The sequence below is a fragment of the Bidens hawaiensis genome, unplaced genomic scaffold (assembly GCF_021521415.1).
Source record: "Bidens hawaiensis isolate Kalapana, Puna unplaced genomic scaffold, B.hawaiensis_p1.1 tig00023981_1, whole genome shotgun sequence".
NCBI classification, from domain to species: Eukaryota; Viridiplantae; Streptophyta; class Magnoliopsida; order Asterales; family Asteraceae; genus Bidens; species Bidens hawaiensis.
In genome coordinates this window covers 65,754-85,406 of record NW_027493766.1, presented here as the reverse complement: position 1 = coordinate 85,406, position 19,653 = coordinate 65,754, and the positions used below count along the sequence as shown (strand labels likewise).

Genomic DNA, 19,653 nt, shown 5'->3' with positions numbered 1-19,653 from the left:
CGGCAGGCGGCGGCGGTGGCTGGACAGGCGTTGGTGGTTGGGCAGCGGTGGTGGTGTAGGTCGGCCGGCGGCTGGATGGAGGAAGGATGATATGGACTTGTTATTATTAGTAGTCAGGTTATTAAAACATCATAGAGTAAAGTGCCATTTTCGTCCCTATGATTTGGCAAATGATACGAATTTAGTCCAAAAAGTTTATTTTTTGAATCTACACCATCCACGTTTCATAATTCTCGCCAATTGCATCCAAATCACTAACCCCGTTAATTTTAATCAGTTAAGTCAGGGCTAAATATGTCTTTTCATTTTTTTCTTTATTTTATTCAATATTTAAGTTATACAAAAGCACTTTCCTCATTTATTTATTATTTATATATATATATATATATATATATATATATATATATATATGGCATCATCATCATCATCCAACTTCTTCAACAAAATGAATTCAATTTATTGAAAATTGATCAAAATGTATACCGTCAGTTTGCTTTCAAGACTTCTTCATACAATTTTTTATCTATGTTTAGAAATCCACCACAACCTGTTTCTGTGAATGAATTCATCAAAATATTTTTTGTAGAATGAAGCTTTCCTTTTCAATCTGTTCTAGCGCCGATTCCGATCCCGAATCAAACCCAGACCCGCTCGATGATGTTTGGTCAATTTGTACATAGTTCGTGTGTTTCCTTTACTTGTTTTAGTTGTTTATTTCATGAACTTTGGTACTTCATACGTGTTTGTTATATTTCAGGTCATAGGTGATTAAAAAAACTAATATGGACCTGTACGAGCACAGAGTGAAGACCTGGGATGATGTGTGATAGCATATGGTCAAAACCTGAGGATTTGGGTAAAATTTGATTTCAGAGTATCATATGCTGAAAACAGAGTATCATATGTTGAGCATAAGATGAGCGTACATCAGAAGTTTTAAAAGGATGGTTTGTTGATTTAGAGTATCATACTCTAAAGTTAGAGTACCATTTGCTGAAACTAAAGTACCATATGCTAGACCAAATAAAACCACGTGATTGCAAATCTAAAACCATACATAAGGAAAAAGTTAGGGTTTGAGATGGGAGATCTTTGGATTCAGTTCCAGGCAGTTTCTAGAGCAGCATGAGGAGAAAACCTTCATTCCTATTCATCTCAAGGCCATAGATATGATCCAAATCATCAGAATCGAAGACCGAGAGATGCCGAGACGTAACTAGACCCTTCGAGTCATACCCGGGATGTATAGTTTGTAATCTTCCAGTTTCTTTCTCATGTACTAGAACAACTAATTGTAATTTTTTTGATGTTAATCTATGAGTATTGATGTTTAGTATGTCCGTGCATTCAGTCGGTTTAAGTTTTTGTCGATCAGAACGATTAGTTTGTCGGTTGCTATAATAATTGCTCGTAGGATTTTTTTGATCTGTTAATTACAAGAAAGCATACGTTTGCCCTTAGTTGAGTCACACTGGCAGGGACCGTTCGATAACCAGTGTTGTGTGTTAGCGAGCGTGGATGCCTAAGGGTTAACCGGTTAGTCAATCTGTAGTTGACACAAGATAGTTTATTGGTTATGTGCATGAGTTTGCTGTTAGTTTGCTTAGTTGAATTCCCGGGTGTGATTTGCTTTGTTTGATTGATTGAATACTTGATTAATTGTTCGTTTTTTATAAAACTAAATCGTTTTCTAGTGTGATCAGCACTTTTATATAGTTCAATAATGATAGGAATCGATTTCACTTCACACTGACCACATACTCCTCGTGGTTCGACACCCTACTTAACCTGACTAGCTTAAGGTAATTAGGACACTGATTTAATTGTTTTTGACTAGATAGTGACAATCTTGCATCACTCGACTGACTCGACGTTTGAACAAAAGCGTCGTCGCCAATGCCGGCGGGAAGCTGATAACCTCGTATCACAAATATCATCTCTTGAGTTGGACTCTAGCGGCCATCGTATCTCCAGACGCATATTTTTCCAATTATTCGGGGGTTCATTTTACCGTAGATCGGTGGTGGTGGAGTAGTTGCCTGAAAAACTTTAACATCTTCGAGCCGGTGGTCTTCTTCATTGCGCAAAGATGACAAAGCCAACAGGAGCTCCAGGTGTGACATTTGTGGTGGTCGGTGGTGGTTGTAAGCGAAGTGATGGTGGTTCACAGTGGTCGGAAGGCAGCTGTCATAGCGGGTGGCTAGGTTTGGATGGAGGGGAGTGGGGTATGTGGTGGGCTGGTGGGGTAGTTAGGGTTTGGTATTTATTAATATTATTAAATATTATTATTATTATTATTATTAATATTAATATTATTATGTAAACAGTAAAAGAAAATGTAGAACGTAAAAATACAAATACACCCGTGACTTAACGAAGAAATTAAACGAAGTTAACAATTTGGACGTAATTGACAAGAAGAGGGAAACCTCAATGGTCCAGCCATAAAAAATAAAACTTTTGAACTAAAGTCGCATAATTGACCAAACCTCAAGAATGATTTTGGCACTTTACTCAACATCATATATTTATATAGCCTCCTATTAGGTTTAACTAATCTCATTAGTTATAAACCTAATGGGCCAACAAGTCCAATTCTTACTTCAAAGCCCGCTCCATGTAATTTTTATGTCGTTAAAGTGTCTAACCCAGTTAACTAACTTAAGCGGGTTAATGGTTCGTTACCTCACGGTGTAACTCTCACGGGTCATAACCCGGTTGGCCGTATTGACTTACCCAAACCGGTCCATAATTCCAACAGCATTGGCGCTGCTTGGCATGGTTCACGCCACGCCACAACGCGAGGGTGTTTTTAATGTTTCACGAAAATTACCGCAAGAGAGGGGACAATGACCAAAGCGGCGCCGATGGTGGCTTCATGTTTTCAAGTGAAGTGGATGTGTTAATAAACAGTTTTACACCCCCACGCCGCAATATACGTTTATGATATGGTTCACAAAAGTTAACGGTTTTACACCTCTTGCCGCAACGCAGGGGGGTGTCAATGCTAGTTTATACTACTAAGCGAAAAAACAGGGGTAACCGAGGACACCCGGGGTTCCTCTAATCCTACGCCCCTAATATGAAACGCTTTTTTTTCTTTTTTTAAAAAGATGTTAACTTATATCATGTTAAAATGAATTCAAACCTGTCACACCCCAACCTAAGGCGGAAATGTCGGGGCGTGAGCCGATTGTTCACAACTCGAAGATACTATCATGAATATAAATGACCATATCTATTTAATTATTTTATTTCAAAAGGTACACACAATTTTACAAATATTACAAAACAATTCAAATAAGTAAATAGAATTCAAGATAAACTTAAATAATGATTGTCTTCATTAAATCCTAAATTCTGGTCTAGATGTCCTTTTCACGTTAAACTTTAATTCAAAAGCAACCTGCATATGCATAGAAAATAATAGTGTTTGTCAACAACACATGTTGAGTGAGATGATCACCAATTTTGACACTAACAATAATATGTATATAATATATGATAAATGTTAAATGCGCAAACAAACATATGTGGGTAGTAATCAATCAAAGTATCAAACTATAACAAACCATAGACATGCTAGTGTGCCATTAAACCGTTGCCATGCGAACGGGCATCGGTTACAATGACTGACCGAGGTTGTCGGTTTACCATCGCCAAGCGAATCGGGCTCAGGTTACTACGACATTGTATGATCATACTTTAAATGAGAATATGTTGGACCTCTCCGAATGCGATAAAGTAAACAATTAAGCAAGTAGCAATTAGCATTTAGTTGAAATACACACAATAATTATATTTGCGAGTTTGTGTATATATATGATATAAAAATATAATAAGTACACATATGTCCTAAAAACTTTTTAAACAATAAAATAGAGGGCAATGATCAAACTCACCTTAAGCCGAAGGCAAGTGTATAATGATAACGATAAACGAGTTAATAATTAAGCGAGTTGTCCACTAACACGTCGAACGAAACAAACTAACTGAACCTGAAACTTTGAGATGTGAAAATATAAGTAAAAACAAACTCGTTTCCACTGGAATCATTCCAAACGGATATTTAGAACTCCATTTATGTTAAATTAAAGATTTAAGCGAGTCGGTACTGACCAGAATCCAAACACCGAGTCGGAGGTCGGGTTTTGGTCAATAGCCTTAAAATTTCGTTACAAGAATAAAAGTCTTCTGGATCGAACGTTGGTTCTAACAAGAAGTATGAGAAAATGAATAGTCAAACTTGTTGACTGTTTTGCTCTTTAACGGTTTTTAAACGAATTGACCAGTCAACACCCTTCAACCATCGAAATTGGTTGAAGGTTATTGACTAGGGAATATGTAAGAACTATTTCACAGAAGATAACTTACCCGGATAATGCTTGAATCGATGAGAAACGGAAGTCAAAGGTCCAAGTATAAACAAAGTCAACCAGTTATGCTTGTATCTAATAAACAAAAACCGAAGAAGATGATGATGCACAGAAGGGTGACGGCTGGGTATCCTCAAGTAGGGTTTAGGGAAGTTTATGGCAGAGAAAATAAGTGTTGTTTATATAGGAAATACTAAAACGAACTAATTATAGTGATTTCACTCGTTTAGGGAACCGAATAAACATTTAATGATGAAATCAACATAATAACTCATAAATTTCGTGCTTGATCAAGGGGTAATGAATATGGACATGTACTTAGGCTGTATTAGTTTTCTTGGGGCTTAAAACACTTGAATTGGTCCAAAAATAAGCGATTTGGATGCTAAAAACGAACTAGGAAAGAATATTAGGCATACCATCTGATCAGGTTTGTGGCAGCAGCGCGCGGTGGTGAAGACCCTGGCTGGTCACACGGAACCCCGGGAGGGAAAAGGAAATTTTTTGGTTTTTGGCATAAATAGTCCCTGAACTTCCTAAAAGTCTACATATTGATTATTTTTAAAGTTAAATCAAAGAATAAACAACTTAGAAAATGTAAAGGGTATAAAATGAAAATACCAACCTTAAATACTTAAAATTACTTGATAATATTATTGATAAAGATCCGAGATAAGTTCCCGAATCGGGTTATATGTAAACAAACTAGATTTTATCCTCCGTATTACGGGGGTTGTTTTACATTATTCGTTTTTAATATTTATATATGTATAGTTGGATTTTAATTTTATTTATTGTAAAAAAGTTAATAATTAATATACTTGAGGTTTGATGATAAAATGGTTTCACAAATAAATGATATGCTATAATCCGGTTTAAAAGCTATCCAGGTTTGGTGATACCGATTACCCGTTTTTTTCTTTATTATAAAATTGTTTCTTAATTTTAAATAATATCTTTTTCTTTTTAAATTAGATATTAAATTTTAGTACATCCCAATTTTATAGGATTTTATATCAAATAAATGGTAAGATCAATTTTTAATTTAATGAGATGTTATAACCCATTTAAGAGTTAACTAGCTTTTGTAAGACCCATACCCATGAATTTGGGTTAAATCAACGAGAGATCTACATTTAAAAATTAAGCAATCTGGTGGCTTTCATAAAAGGGGAGAGCGACCACATCGCGGCATGTAGGATTTTAGGGTTTTCGTTTATATATATTATAGATCGATAACGGAAAATCCGAGATGTTACAAAACCAAACCAAAGTGAATCCAAATGAAATGAGCCATTCAGAAATAGTACTAAAATAGGTTCATCTGCTGTATTTTTTATGGTGGTGAACTGGTGGTGATGGTGGCGGTAAGGCTAACGTCATGTTAACCCATTAATTTTTTTTTTAACTTAACAAGTTTTATAATAGTTGTTAGTTTTGCTACATTGTCTAACTTGAGTAACTGCGGGAACACCACCCGTCCATCTTGGTACCTCATAAACAAGACCCTCCCAGGTTGTGGAAGCCGATTACCCCGAGACTCTCCAACAGCTTTATGGCCGTTGAATGGTTAAAATATTTTAAAAAGGCAAATTTTAACCTATAAATAAATACGCCATTTATCGCTTTTCATACCATCTCCTTAAATAACTCTTGGTTTTTTTGAAGACCCTTACAAAACTCATTCAAATTATAGATCGTTCTAGCAAAATCAAGGGTTCGAAGAAAGGGAGAGCCGGTAGTTCTCTTAATCCCGAGCTTCATGTTCAAATCCCGCAAAACCAAATGTCAATCCCATGACAGTATAGCTCGTATCTACACCAAATGTGGTCCCAATACCAAAACTTTGGGATTTGTTGACCTTTTTCTTGATCCAATGCTTGAATTGCTCCCAAAATCCCACAAGAATCTCAAAACCCAAACCCAAACTACACCAGCTACCGCCAACTCTAAGAGTCCGAAGATTCAACAACAATGAATAAAGTGATCTATCTAATAAACAAATCGACGAATCACCAGATCCGGTTCTACAAAAAAAAAAAAAGTAACAACAAAAATACAGGGAGAGAGAATGCAACACCATGAGAGATGGCTTTACCAAGGTGTGGGTCTCGATAACAGAGGAATTGGAAGACGGAAATAAAAAAACGCCACTCATTTTGAAAAACAATCCTTGATCACTTCAGTTGTTAACTCTGTTGCATCAAACGTAGTGTCCATCAACTTAATTCAAAATGGAAAGGCTTACACCAAAAGATAAACAAATTCAAAGGTATCTATTGCAAAAGGTTGGTGGATTGAAGGAGCGGTGAAGCCGAGAAGGATATAATCACAGAGTCACCATGCGAGTATGGGAAAGAAATCGCCAAAAAGGTTTTCACGTAAAAGACATCGTAATTTCTAACCTCGACCTCAACTTTGACATCAGCGACGATGAAGGCCATTCCCAAAAGAGTCGGAAAGACCGACACACAAAGGGAAAAACGACATCAACAAGCGGTGATTCGAATTTGGTAAAAGTGATAACCGAGTTCACATCTTTCAAAAGGGAAAGAAGACACCAACAAGACGAAGATAAACAAATTACACATGATGTAAATCAAAGTAGCATCGTCATTAGCTTGCTTGATTGTGTTCTTGTTGAAACCCTTTGTTTGTAACTATAAGTCTAAATCGACTGTTGTTGATTGTTTGAAGTAATAGTGAAAGAATTAAAAAGAATGTATGTATCTTGTAATACGCATGCATGCCAAAAGTGGGGTGCAAGTTGTGGCCATAGCGTGGTACAAAAGAATCCCAATAAAAGTATACTTGATCCATGCGACACTCTTTAAGCAATGGTACATGAATACATAGAGGATTCAAATATAAAAACATTATAATTTTCACTCGTAAATGTTTTAAAATAAGTTGCAGTATGTGTTATAGTAGCATTGTAAGCCCATGGTTATGTATCGTAAGGCTACAATAGCTATATGGTCAATTTTTTCAACTTATGTGTACAGTATGTATTGATAGGCAAAATATAGAATCTCACCATAAAAATATGGTGTTATGTCCTAACCAATTTTAGCTCATGTTGCACCTATGGCTTGCCGCTTTTGTATACTTAAACTAAAGATGCATTCATAACTTTATTTCCCTCAAAATACAAGAGCTTTACCACCAGCTAAAACTAGAATGACGAGACGATACCTAATTACCTATATATTTTATGGTATTTAGCATTAAATCAATAAAATTGAATATTATAATCCATATGTTTATGTCATTTAACTATTTGAACCTTTTTTTGTTGTTGTAGAAAGGGTTTTTGCAATAATTTCCAATATTTTCATCTATAACTAGGTCAAACTGCTTTAGGATAAAGATAAGTAAATGGTAGCATATGCTAATACTGAATCGGGTACTTTTAGTACCGATTTAATATCCCACCTAATGAACTTTCGAGATAAGTATTGGTGTCCCTACTTTAGAAATTGATATTTTAGGACTTAATTTATATTTTTTTATACATTAAAATATATCTATATACTAGGGTATAGACACGTGTAACATGTGACAAAAAAAATATATACGTCACACACACACACACACACACACACATATATATAGGGGAGATTTCAATTAAGAATCTCTTTAAGTTTTAATAACTCGAAAGAACTCGGTGTAACGAATTTTTTTTACACATGCGTAATATATGTAAGTTACATACATGTAAAAAAATTACATAATTTTTTACGCACCGAGTCGACTTTTTACACATGTGTAACGGACGTAAAAGCTAGTGTAACCACTTACATATTTATTCTCTCTCCTACTTTGACTTTTTTGCCAAATTTAATCTCAACCACATATTCCAATCCATTTAATTAAATGTGTGACCTAGAATTGAGTTCTTAAGTTCTTAAAACTCAACATGGTTCTCAAAATATCCCTCCCCTATATATATATATATATATATATATATATATATATATATATATAAATGAAACCCCTAAAATCCTACGTGTTGCGATGTGGTCGCTCCCCCCTTTTATGGAAGCCACCAGATTTCTTGATTTTTAAATGAAGACCTCTCATTGATTTAACCCAAATTCATGGGTATGGGTCTTACCAAAACCAGATAACTCTTAAACGGGTTATAACATCTTATTAAATTAAAAATTAATCTTACCAATTATTTGATATGAAAATCCTACAAAAATAGGAATATACTAAAATTTAATATCCAATTTAAAAAGAAAAAGATATTATTTATAATTAATAAACAATTTTATAGTAAAAAACATAAGTGGGTCATGCGTCACCAAATCCAGATAGCTTTTAAACGGGTTATAACATATCATTTATTTATGAAAGCCTTTCATCATCAAACCCTAATTATATTATTTTCTTACAATAAAGAAAATTAAAATCCAAAAAATAAATATTAAAAAACAAAAAATGTAAAACAACTATTCTCACAAGCCATCGGATTACTTTATTTGTAAATGAAAGTTTCTCACGCATTTGACCCGAATTCACGGGTAAATGTCTCACCAAACCCATATAGCTCTTAAACGGGTTATAACATCTCATTATATTAAAAAAATAATCTCATCAAATATTTGATATGAAAATCCTATAAAATAGAATTATACTAAAAATTAATATCCTATTTTATTTTAAAAAAGATATTATTTATAATTAAGAAACAATTTTATAATAAATAAAATAAACGGGTAATTGGTATCACCAAACCAAGATAGCTTTTAAACCGGATTATAACATATCATTTATTTGTGAATCATTTCATCATCAAACCTCAAGTATATTAATTATTAACTTTCTTACAATAAATAAAATTAAAATCCAAATATACATATATAAATATAAAACGAATAATGTAAAACAACCCCCATAATACGGGGGATAAAATCTAGTGTGTGTGTGTAATACAATACAAGTTTTTGCATATCTTTTGAACTCAACTTTAGAAGTCGCTTTGTGATGCTTAATTTTCACTATTTGAGTAAAAACTTTAAACATAGCAGAATTAATTTTAATAATTCTTTTGGAATGACCTTAAATAAAGAAGATATGTTATAACATGTACTGAAACTATAAAATCTGGTTATAATATCGTAACAAACTTTAAAAATTATTTTTATTACATTATAAAAATGAGACTTTAGGATCTTTAATAACGATATAGAAAGATGTTGTCATCTTTAACAAATAATGTCAAATCGACCACCCTAGAATAACAAAATGTTAGTTATTAACTTAGTAATCTAACAAAAATATATATTTAGTGTATAAAAACAGACATCAATTGAATGTAAATAAGAAATTGTTAAACATTAAGATATATAGGATCAATAACTTCATGCAGAAATCCCAATCGTTTATATATAAAAATATTTAATCAGAAAACGGAATTACACGAAACCAAATAAATTACCTTCGAAATAATAACAGAGAGTGAGGAAGTCGAGAAACTCAATGACGCATGAAGAAAAAGATGATGAGAAAATTTTAACAAAGTATTAGGGTTTTATAAAACGGGTAATTGTGATTAAATATAAATTTGGTAATGCTTAGATACAAAACGGGTAGTTGTATAAAACTATAAAACGAGTCACGGGTTAAAAGAATAGTAAATAGGTTCGTGAGTTTTATGAAATTCATTAAATGATAAGTCTAATTAAGAAATAATCCAAATGACATCTAAGTAACATCATATTTGAAAGCCATATAATGTTGTCGCGTGAAAAATATGGTCCACTTTAAGAGAATTGTAAGATAAGATATTATTATTATATTATAATACATTTAAGAGGGTATGCTAACAATTTTTGGATTTTAAGAGTTTTAAAAATTTTAATGCGCATGGTACAACAATTGATGCATTCACTTTAAGTAAATAAAACATTTTAAAGGGGTAAACTTGTCTATTGTAATGATTAATAAATGATATTACATTAAGTACATATAATAATGCACATTTAATAATAATTATTATTATTTAAATAATGATAATATATAAGAGAAGTATAGTTTGAAACCCCTCTTGAGTTGAGAAAACCCGTAAAAACCCTATGTAACATCGTTTTCTTTTTTTTATTATTACATGTAATATATGTTGTTACATTTAAAAAATGTTTTGCTATTTTTTACATTTTTTTAGTAATTTTTATATATGTTTTCAGGAGAGAGAAAATATAAATAAAATTTTACATTTTTTATTAACTGTAATTGTGGACCACAAGATTTAATCTTTAATTAAAAACATGTGATTGAGAATGAGTTTCTAGAGTTTTCACAACTCAAGTGGGTTTTTATTCTAACATAACCCATGATAATAATACCCCAAATATAATCTACCTATATTATTAAAGTAATAGACTTTTTGGATAATTGTCATATTTCTACTAGTTCATTACTATAGTTTCCATACATACTAAAGCTTCTTAAGTTTTCCTGGTAATTAAATAATTCAAAATTAAATAATATTATTCTATTGTCATCCCATTTAAGTCGTATATTAATGTTAATGATTGTGATATCTACATCACTAATTGTAAGTTATTAGATGAACTCTTTTGCTTTAAAAAATCAATGTATTAAAATATCGGTTTGACATTTCCAAATATTTTTATATCTATTTATGAAATCCAATAATTTTTCAACTTTCACTTAGTATGGCTTAAATATCTAAACAATTTTCTTTACAAATAATATATTTGCGCAGAATATAGCTACAACTTTTATGGATAGAATGAAAAAATGTTGTTAATACTTTTCATATTAATCAAACTTTTGCAAAATATACTTTTTTTACCTCCCATATATGTTTGCGGTAACACATCGCTCATTTTCAATCCATCTCATCAACTATTGCAAATGTGATTGTAAATATCTTGTATTCATCTATATTACTAATAATATAAGAATATATGAATATACTATTAGTATAAATACACATGTCAACATATGGCTTAGACATTATGAGTTTAATTAATTTTCTCATTTTTACATACTATATGCTTACATATAATGTATATATTTATGTATTTGTGTATGTTTAGATGTTTATGACAAGTTTGTTGATGATGGAAAAAAAGCCTGGTTCCTTTAAGTTGTTGGCAACACAGACTGTTAGTGTTGTATGACATGTAAGATATTAGTAGATATGACATGTATATAATATTGTGACTAGAAGGGTTGATCAGAAGGTAAACACCATATTCCCTGTAATAAAATATTTATATTTATTTTTGTTTAGCTAACTCAATAATATTAGTGTCTTTATGCAGCTTATTGTTGTTCAAATAATTGACTTCATCTCTCTGAATCTAATATTGTATTTAGGTAAACATCGAATTCGATCATCAATTATCATTTATTTCTCAATAATTGTTATGCTGTTTTACATTTTTGATTTTACAAACAGAGTGAGCAGATATAATTACATTTAAGATGGTATGAATATTAATCAACTGTATTTAGTTGATTTGTGTTTATTAAAATTTGATCTTTTCACCTGAAAAAGTGTATTCATCAGACATTTTCCAAACACCAAGTTTGATTAAAAATCTATCATATTCCAATTTAAGTAATTTATTCTTAAAATTGGCTCTTAAAATGTGAAGCTGTAATTTGAAGTTCAACATAGAGACAGTTGCAAGACAATTTATTCCATAGAAACATTGATTAGTTTCTATTATATCAACTTATGCTAAAATATATTGTTAATTGCAAATCACAAAATTTTACTATCATCCACTCTATGCACATGAGTTTGACCAATGTCTAATATTAGTTCGTATTTCATATCGGTGGGAAAGATAATTTAACATTTATTTATTTACTGGATTCTTGAACATGTAGCGGTCTATTTGTTGGTGAATATGTGCAAATATGTTTCCATCAACCCGTATGTACACAGATGCATATTTGATTTATATGTTTAACCAACAGGCTACGAGAGTAATTTTCCGTAATACCATACCCATGTCTTAAATTTATTATTTAAAATTTTCGTATTGATATGGGCCTAAACGAGCTCTAGACTTTAGCTTCAAATATCGAGCGACCAGGTTAGCGAATTTAGACGACTCTAACAGAGCTCTTTACCTATATACGTTTGGTTTATTTTACATTTATATGATATTATAATTTATAAAGTTTTGATAACAACTGTTTTTGTATTTGATTTTGACCAATAATTATATCTTAAATAAAACTTTAATTATATAAATTCTTTTACCAAAATTTAGACTTTCTATATATGTAAAGATATAGATCCGCTAAATTTAAGTTTTTTCAAATCATTTTGAAACTATTAATATGTTTTTTCATGCATATTAGTCAACTTCATGTTCATATTGTCTTCATGTTCATATTGTTTTGTTTAAGATTATTATCATGTTCATATTCTTAAATGCCAAAATGAAACCATCAACTCATGATGCAAAACTTAAAATTATCGTTAATATTTCGAGTTTTGTATTCTTTATGGTTTATAAGCAATGCGATGTTTACTAAAATAATTGAAAAATGGATAACTTTGTAGAATAGTAACTGAGTTTAAAAATGTTTCAATTAGGTCACTTAAGTTCAAAAAGTATTATGATCAAATCACTCAACGCTCATACTTTATTAAATTAAATGTTTTAATCTGTTTTTTTAGCATGCTTTGTTTTGATTTCAATGAGTAAATCTTTTCATCTTTTTTTTTTGTTATTGACGTGGAGTGGTGACGTTATTTTATTTTTTATTTTTGATTTTAATATAATTAACGTTTTATTTAATTTTTAAAATAATTACATATATTGCAAATCCCAACCGTTACATCTTCTCCTCCATTGCTTTCTTGGCGCACAAAAAATCCGATGATGCTGGATTTAAAGGTTTAGTAACCCAATTTGAAAAAATATTGTATGAGTGACATAATTTGAACAATTTGGAAACTTGGTTACTATTCTGTAGCATATTTTATTTTTTTAAAAATAAATTTTTAAAAAATTAGGCGCTTTACCTTTCCATAATTTTTAACACATAATTGTTTCAAACACTTTTTTTAAACAATTTATATGTTTTACTTATTTATCAAAATCAAGTATTTATTTTGTATTAATTATATTTACTTAGGTCTTGACCATTCCTTAAATAGTTACTTAAGTTGTTTGTATTTCATTTTTGTTTTAAGATAACTAGTTAGTGAGTAACATTCATTCATTTTTATATTTCCTCTCTAAATACTTAGGTAGCGTTTGTTATGTATGAATGACAGTAAGAATGGAATGATTCATTGTTTGGGAATGAAAAAGGGGGTGTTTGGTTGCTCAATGGAATGGAATCATCTATTACACATGGAATCTCATTCCATCAAAACCATTCCTTCCCACCCGCATTCTTTTTTTTTTCATTCCATTCCTTCTTCACCCTATCTTCTTAACAACACCACCACCTAACAACAATCATCACCACTACCATCGGCACCATCAACACCTCCGCCGCCACCACAACCACCTTACCACCAGCATTACCACCACCACCGCCATGCCGCTGCCAACAACGTTTTCGTAACCACCGCAACCTGACCATCACCGCCACCACCACTGTCATTGCCTGCCCACTACCATTGTACCATTGCCATCACTACCAGTGCTACCACCGCTTGACCATCTCCACCCCTGCCGCTTGACCGCCACCACCATCGCCATTTTCGTCACCGGAGCTACCACCGTCGCTATTGTATTCTCTTTTTTTTTTGGTAAAAAGTATTTTGAGATATGAGTGCTTTTATTATTTCTATTTCATTCCTATAATTTTTTTTTGAATACCAAACAACAAAAGTAATAATTTATTTCATTCCTATGGGTTAACCAAACAAGACAAATGGTAAAGATCCATTTCATTCCCTTGTCCATTCCATTCCTTATCCCATTCAATTCCCCCTTCATTCCATTACCGCCAACCAAACATACCCTTACTTTGCAAAATTTGGCATGTAAAGATAGTTTTATTTGCTTTGTTTATTCTTGCAGGTTGCGACATAGGTTGCTGAGCATAGACTGTTTGTTCTTTTTTAATTCAATTCAGTATTGTATTTTAATATATGATAATCAGGTGAATTTTAGTAACGATTTGGTAAATCGTGCATGTAACCAAATCTAAATAATTACTTTGCAAATTTTAACATGTAAAGAATGTTTATTTGCTTAGTTTATTCTTACTCTTTAAGTTTATTGAGTGATCATAAAAAGAACATAAAAATGATGGCTAGTCAGTTCTTTTATTTATGTCGAGACATTGGTTTAATGTTTACTTTTGTTTAGCATGATACGTTAATATGAACACTTGAACTAATCATGTTTATGGTTAGGTTGCATCGCACGATTAATGACATAACTTTTCATCTATGGTCAATTTTTTTATTCGACATATTTATGTAAAATAATCCGTTACATTTCTTCAAATATAAATGTATATGTGTGTTTAATTGACTATTTTTATATTTTCACCCGTGTAGTACATGGATCAATACCCTAGTCCATATATATAGGACAAGTCAGATTAGATTTGACTTAGACGAACCCGGTGTGAAACGCAGACCAGCTAGTAGTTTAAATTTAATGTATGTTATTAAACAAATTACTTAATGGAAGAAGCCGTACGCTTATGTTAACGAGGAGAGAGAGCTCAAGGAAACGACACATAGTGAAGGGTCTATAGCCGACTCCTTACCTTGTAAGAAATTTCCTTTGGTAAAACGAAAAATATTTAAAATGGTCAGCGTCTAACTTATTATAACTTAATGCACAAGTATCATGTAAATCATATTATATTTGGTATTAGAAAGATAACTTTGTTATCAAAAGAAATTAAAAATATAAAATAAAAATTGCTTTTAATCTTTTTAAAAAACTGCTAGTAATTGTCACAAAAGAAAATTAAAAGATAACTTTATCCCCTATCTTTTTATTTTATATGCAATTGAAAAATATCTTTATAGATTTTGTTTCATAATATGTTTGTTTTTGTTTATTTAGTTAAGTTATTTACTTTATTATTTTTATATATTTGTAACAATTTATTTAGTTATTTTAGGGGTGTAAGCGAGCATAGTCTAACCCGAGCCCACCTAAGCTTGATCACAACTCATTTAATTTAAGAGTGATCGAGTTTGACTTGCAAGCTCACCCAAATGTTTGTTTAACGGGTATCCGCAAGGGTAAATGGGTAAAGCATTCGTTTACTAGAGGTTTGTAAGGACAAAGCATAAGTTCATAAAGAAATCATCAATTCTAAACGCGTACACACATATGAACGTGTGAAATGACATGAGAAGATGTGCACATTAAGTGGATCCCTTTTCAGGGTTGTATGTGTAACCCTAAATAAATTATTATCATTTGAACTTACGCAATATTATTCGCATCTATCAAAGAGTGCACTTAATACATATATAAGCTAAGAGCATTCTCAATGGATTCTTCAAATTATGTGAGAGAGTTCTCTATTTTTTTAGATATGGTTAAAAATGGTTGTGAAAGGAGGAGAGAGAAAATGTTGATGTTCATGGTTAAATTTGGAAAATCACACTGTTCAAAATTTTTTTAATGTTTTTGAAAGTGGTTGTCAGTGAATGAGAGAGAAAAGGTAATGATAAAAGTATAAAAAAATACTATTTAATTAAAAATGAGAGAGAAAAGATGGTGCTTTTAATGTAATTATATATATATGAAGATGGAGAATGAATTGAGAATGCTCTAAAGGCCAAAAGTCGATTTCTCGCTCAATTAATGCATAGGAAATAAAGCGTAAACTACTTTCCTATTTCCTTTTTATCTATATCTATTGGTGCAATGCGCATTGATTTGATGGATAATGCGGCTAAGATTATTACATGGAAAATAGAATTCATGAAACTTTTATTATTTGAGCTTAAAGCATAGCAAATGTAGAAACCAAACGAATATGATCAAACCCGGTTATACTACATATATAAAAAGATCGATAAATGCTATGCACATAAGGTGCGAGGCCGATCCAGTCGAATTGTGGTTGTGAACCGAACTTCTGATATTTGATCATTAGGTTTATCACAAGTATTTTTAAATTGAAAATAAGTTGGTTCATACAAAAGAGGTTTTGCTTATTAAGAATGAGATGAACAAATTTCAATGAACTATAAAAAATGAAAGTGTTTTCACATTTATACATCGTAATCAATTCCCTTGATTTCTTAGCGTTTAAAACCTTGTTTATATGATTAAACTCAACTTTGGACATGCTATAAGAGGTGCGTATCCTCGAAGTTCTCTTCTGTGGGGTTGGAAAAAGTTTAAGGAGAAGTTGTCCAGATGGATTCCATAAAGATGGGCGTGTGTTGAACACTAAGGCCTCTTCACTCGACGTAATCAGGATTTCTACTCAAACCCAACTAGGCCCTGAGGACACCTTATGCTCGGATGGCACAATCCAGCATTTTTTATAAAGTCTTACAATGGATGTGAGCTAAAGTCTCTAGACAACGTTGTTGTTTCTTTCATCTTGGTTATTCGAGCAAATACTTAAAAAGAAGACTACAAACTTAGATACTCTTGAGTGAATTCATTAGATCAAGAGAAGAGCGACTTGTAAGGGACCTCGACCTTTATAAAGACGTCTCTGGTGATCAACATCCTGTTTAGTGAGACATTGTAGCGGTGATATATACCGGATTAAAGAGACGTTTATAGTGAAGACAACATTTGATTGAGGATCAAGAAGTGGTCATACACTAGGGTGGTTAATCTTCTTCCGAACCACTGTACATTATGGTGTTTGTTTAGTCTTGATTTGATTGATAATCAAAAAGAATTCTTCAGTTACTACTTGTATTTTAAAAACCATCTTTTCACCCTACTCCAGATCTCTATATGTTAATTCAAAATGGATTAATATAAAAATTGTTTTGCTAAATTAAATATCTTGAATCCATGAGGCATCTGTAAAGTGAACACGCGGTGATATACCACTAATGAAGATCTTAATAAAATGAAACTGCAATACAAAATCAAGCTAAGTACACGTTATGTTTTTGTAATGACTCCATGAAATTAGATTAAAATTTGCTATTATATGGAGATATGTTAGGAACAGGAATAAATGGAGGGGTTCTTTTTGAATTTTATAACTTGATTTTACAAGAAGTTAAGGAATACTTGCAAGGTAAAGAAGAGAAATAAGACGACCACACGCAGATAATCATATCCGTCAAAACAAGCAAGAAAACACAATTCAAAAGGGAATATTTCATTAGACCTTCTAACAACACCAGTCCACCAAAAGTTAGCAAATGTTAGTTAGGAGATATGACTACAGAAATAATAAACCAAACAGTTAGGGCCATAATCTCTAATCCCCCTTTACATGCAATGCAGTCTGCTTCTTTCCCGCCTTACAGGAATCCTGCTTCCGCTCCGGCTGCGTGACCAGCTCCTGCTCCGACTGTAACTCCTGCAGCTTCTACCCCGGCTCCTGCTACGGCTTAAACTCCTGCTCCTGCTCCGTCTTACAGCCCTGCGTGTGCGGCTTCTACCCCGCCTGGGACTAGGGCTCCGGCTCCTACTCCTTCCACGCCTTACAGGTGTCCGGCTCCGGCTGCGTGACCAGCTACGGCTCCGGCTTCGGCTACAGCTTCTTCCCCTGCGACGATCACCATCTCTTCTGTTATCAAATTGCCCTCTGCCAAAAGAATCCTTCAATCTATCATTTCTATTCCGACCACTATCTGGTCCACCAGATCCAACACCACAACCACCTAACCTGTCATTCCTCCAGCAACCTCTACCTCGAAAGCCACCACCACGTGTCGCAATCTCTCTCACATTGTGTGGCACAGTTTGATTGGCTGCTCCATCAACTTTAGTAAGATCAGTGGAGGCATGTTTACAATCCTGTTCAGAAATAAAAGCTTCATTAGCTGTACATATGAGAAAAGAAACTTAAGAGATATGAATATGCATATATAAATATGTATAATGTACAAGGTGGCTAGCGGTGTGTGTTACCTGTGTACTAGACTTGTTTGCAGCAAGTTCATTTGCATTGTCAATGTGGACCTGAACAGGATTGACCAGAAGATCACTAGCTATATTCCTCACCTCTCTGCGCCAGGTGGCAGCATACATTAGGGTTTGCTTTCGAGGGGGTATCTCATTAACAATCTTCCTGATTTGAGGTTCAAATCCCATATCAAGCATCTTATCAGTCTCATCGAGCACAAGAAGAGACACTTGACCAAAGTCAAGCTTCCTCAATTCAATAGCCTCATTAAGTCGACCCGGAGTTGCTACAACTATATCCGCTCCTCGTTCTAGATCCTTCAGCTGCGGGCCCTTAGGACCCTCACTATACAAACACTAAACCATATTCACACACACATTAGCAATACTAGATGCAAAAAAAACACACACACACACACACACATATATATATGGGAACTAAAGACTCACTAAGCAAGAGATCTTGACAGGTCGGCCAAATTTAATGGCCTCATGTTGTATTTGAAGAGCAAGTTCTCTTGTGGGAGATAAAACAACAACCGTGGGCCCATGTTCATGATTGTTGTTACAATGACGAAGCAGCATGAGAGCAGGAATCAAATAGGCTAGTGTTTTACCAGAATCTGTCTTTGAAAGTGCCACTAGGTCCCTGTTTTGCAGGGCAATAGGCCACGTTTGTGCCTGAATGGGTGTCGGCAAAGCAAAACCAGCAGCATATATCTGAAAAAAAGCATATTAATTAACTCTGTGCAAAACCAAACATCTGTGATCAAATTTTAATAGTTCAAGAGAAAGACTTACCTCCATCAGTATTTCTGGAGGGAATCCAGTGGACTCAAATGACATGAATGGAGCTGGAACTTTATCACCCTATGGAATTAAGAGAAACTAAGTATGAAACATATTAATCACACATTAAAGTCAGAGTCAGGGAACAAACCATTGCGGTTACATCATGTTTTTTAGGGTGAATGTCGACAGATGATTGAGTCAAAGCATCTGGAGAGGCCACAACTGTTGGAGTTCCAGAGTTTATCTTCTGAAACAACACAGTTTGCATTCACATTAGTATTGTTCAAAAATGGAAGCAAGACTAAACTAATGAAACCATAAAACATTAAGCTGAGAAGTAAAAAGTAGTTACCCCATGAATTTTTGGCATTGGTGTTGGAAGCTTAGGTTGATGAGGGACCAAAGCAATCCCACCATTTTTAGCATTAAAAGGTGTACTATCC

At 33.0% G+C, this 19,653-nt stretch overlaps 1 protein-coding gene across 2 annotated transcripts in view; it reads right to left on the bottom strand.

Annotated features, from left to right (window-relative positions):
• LOC143568363 (DEAD-box ATP-dependent RNA helicase 14-like) overlaps positions 1 to 19,653 on the bottom strand; it is a 49,531-nt gene extending 29,878 nt beyond the window's left edge. The window contains exons 1-3 of one of the 2 annotated variants that reach the window (XM_077054536.1): positions 19,563 to 19,653; positions 19,359 to 19,457; positions 19,220 to 19,288 (exon numbers count right to left, since the gene is read on the bottom strand). In XM_077054536.1, the coding sequence (XP_076910651.1) occupies positions 19,220 to 19,288; positions 19,359 to 19,457; positions 19,563 to 19,580 (186 nt within the window). In that variant the 5' untranslated portion in view covers positions 19,581 to 19,653. Of the gene's footprint in view, positions 1 to 19,219; positions 19,289 to 19,358; positions 19,494 to 19,562 lie in introns of those variants that run through there. The other variant, XM_077054534.1, reaches the window with a different exon arrangement.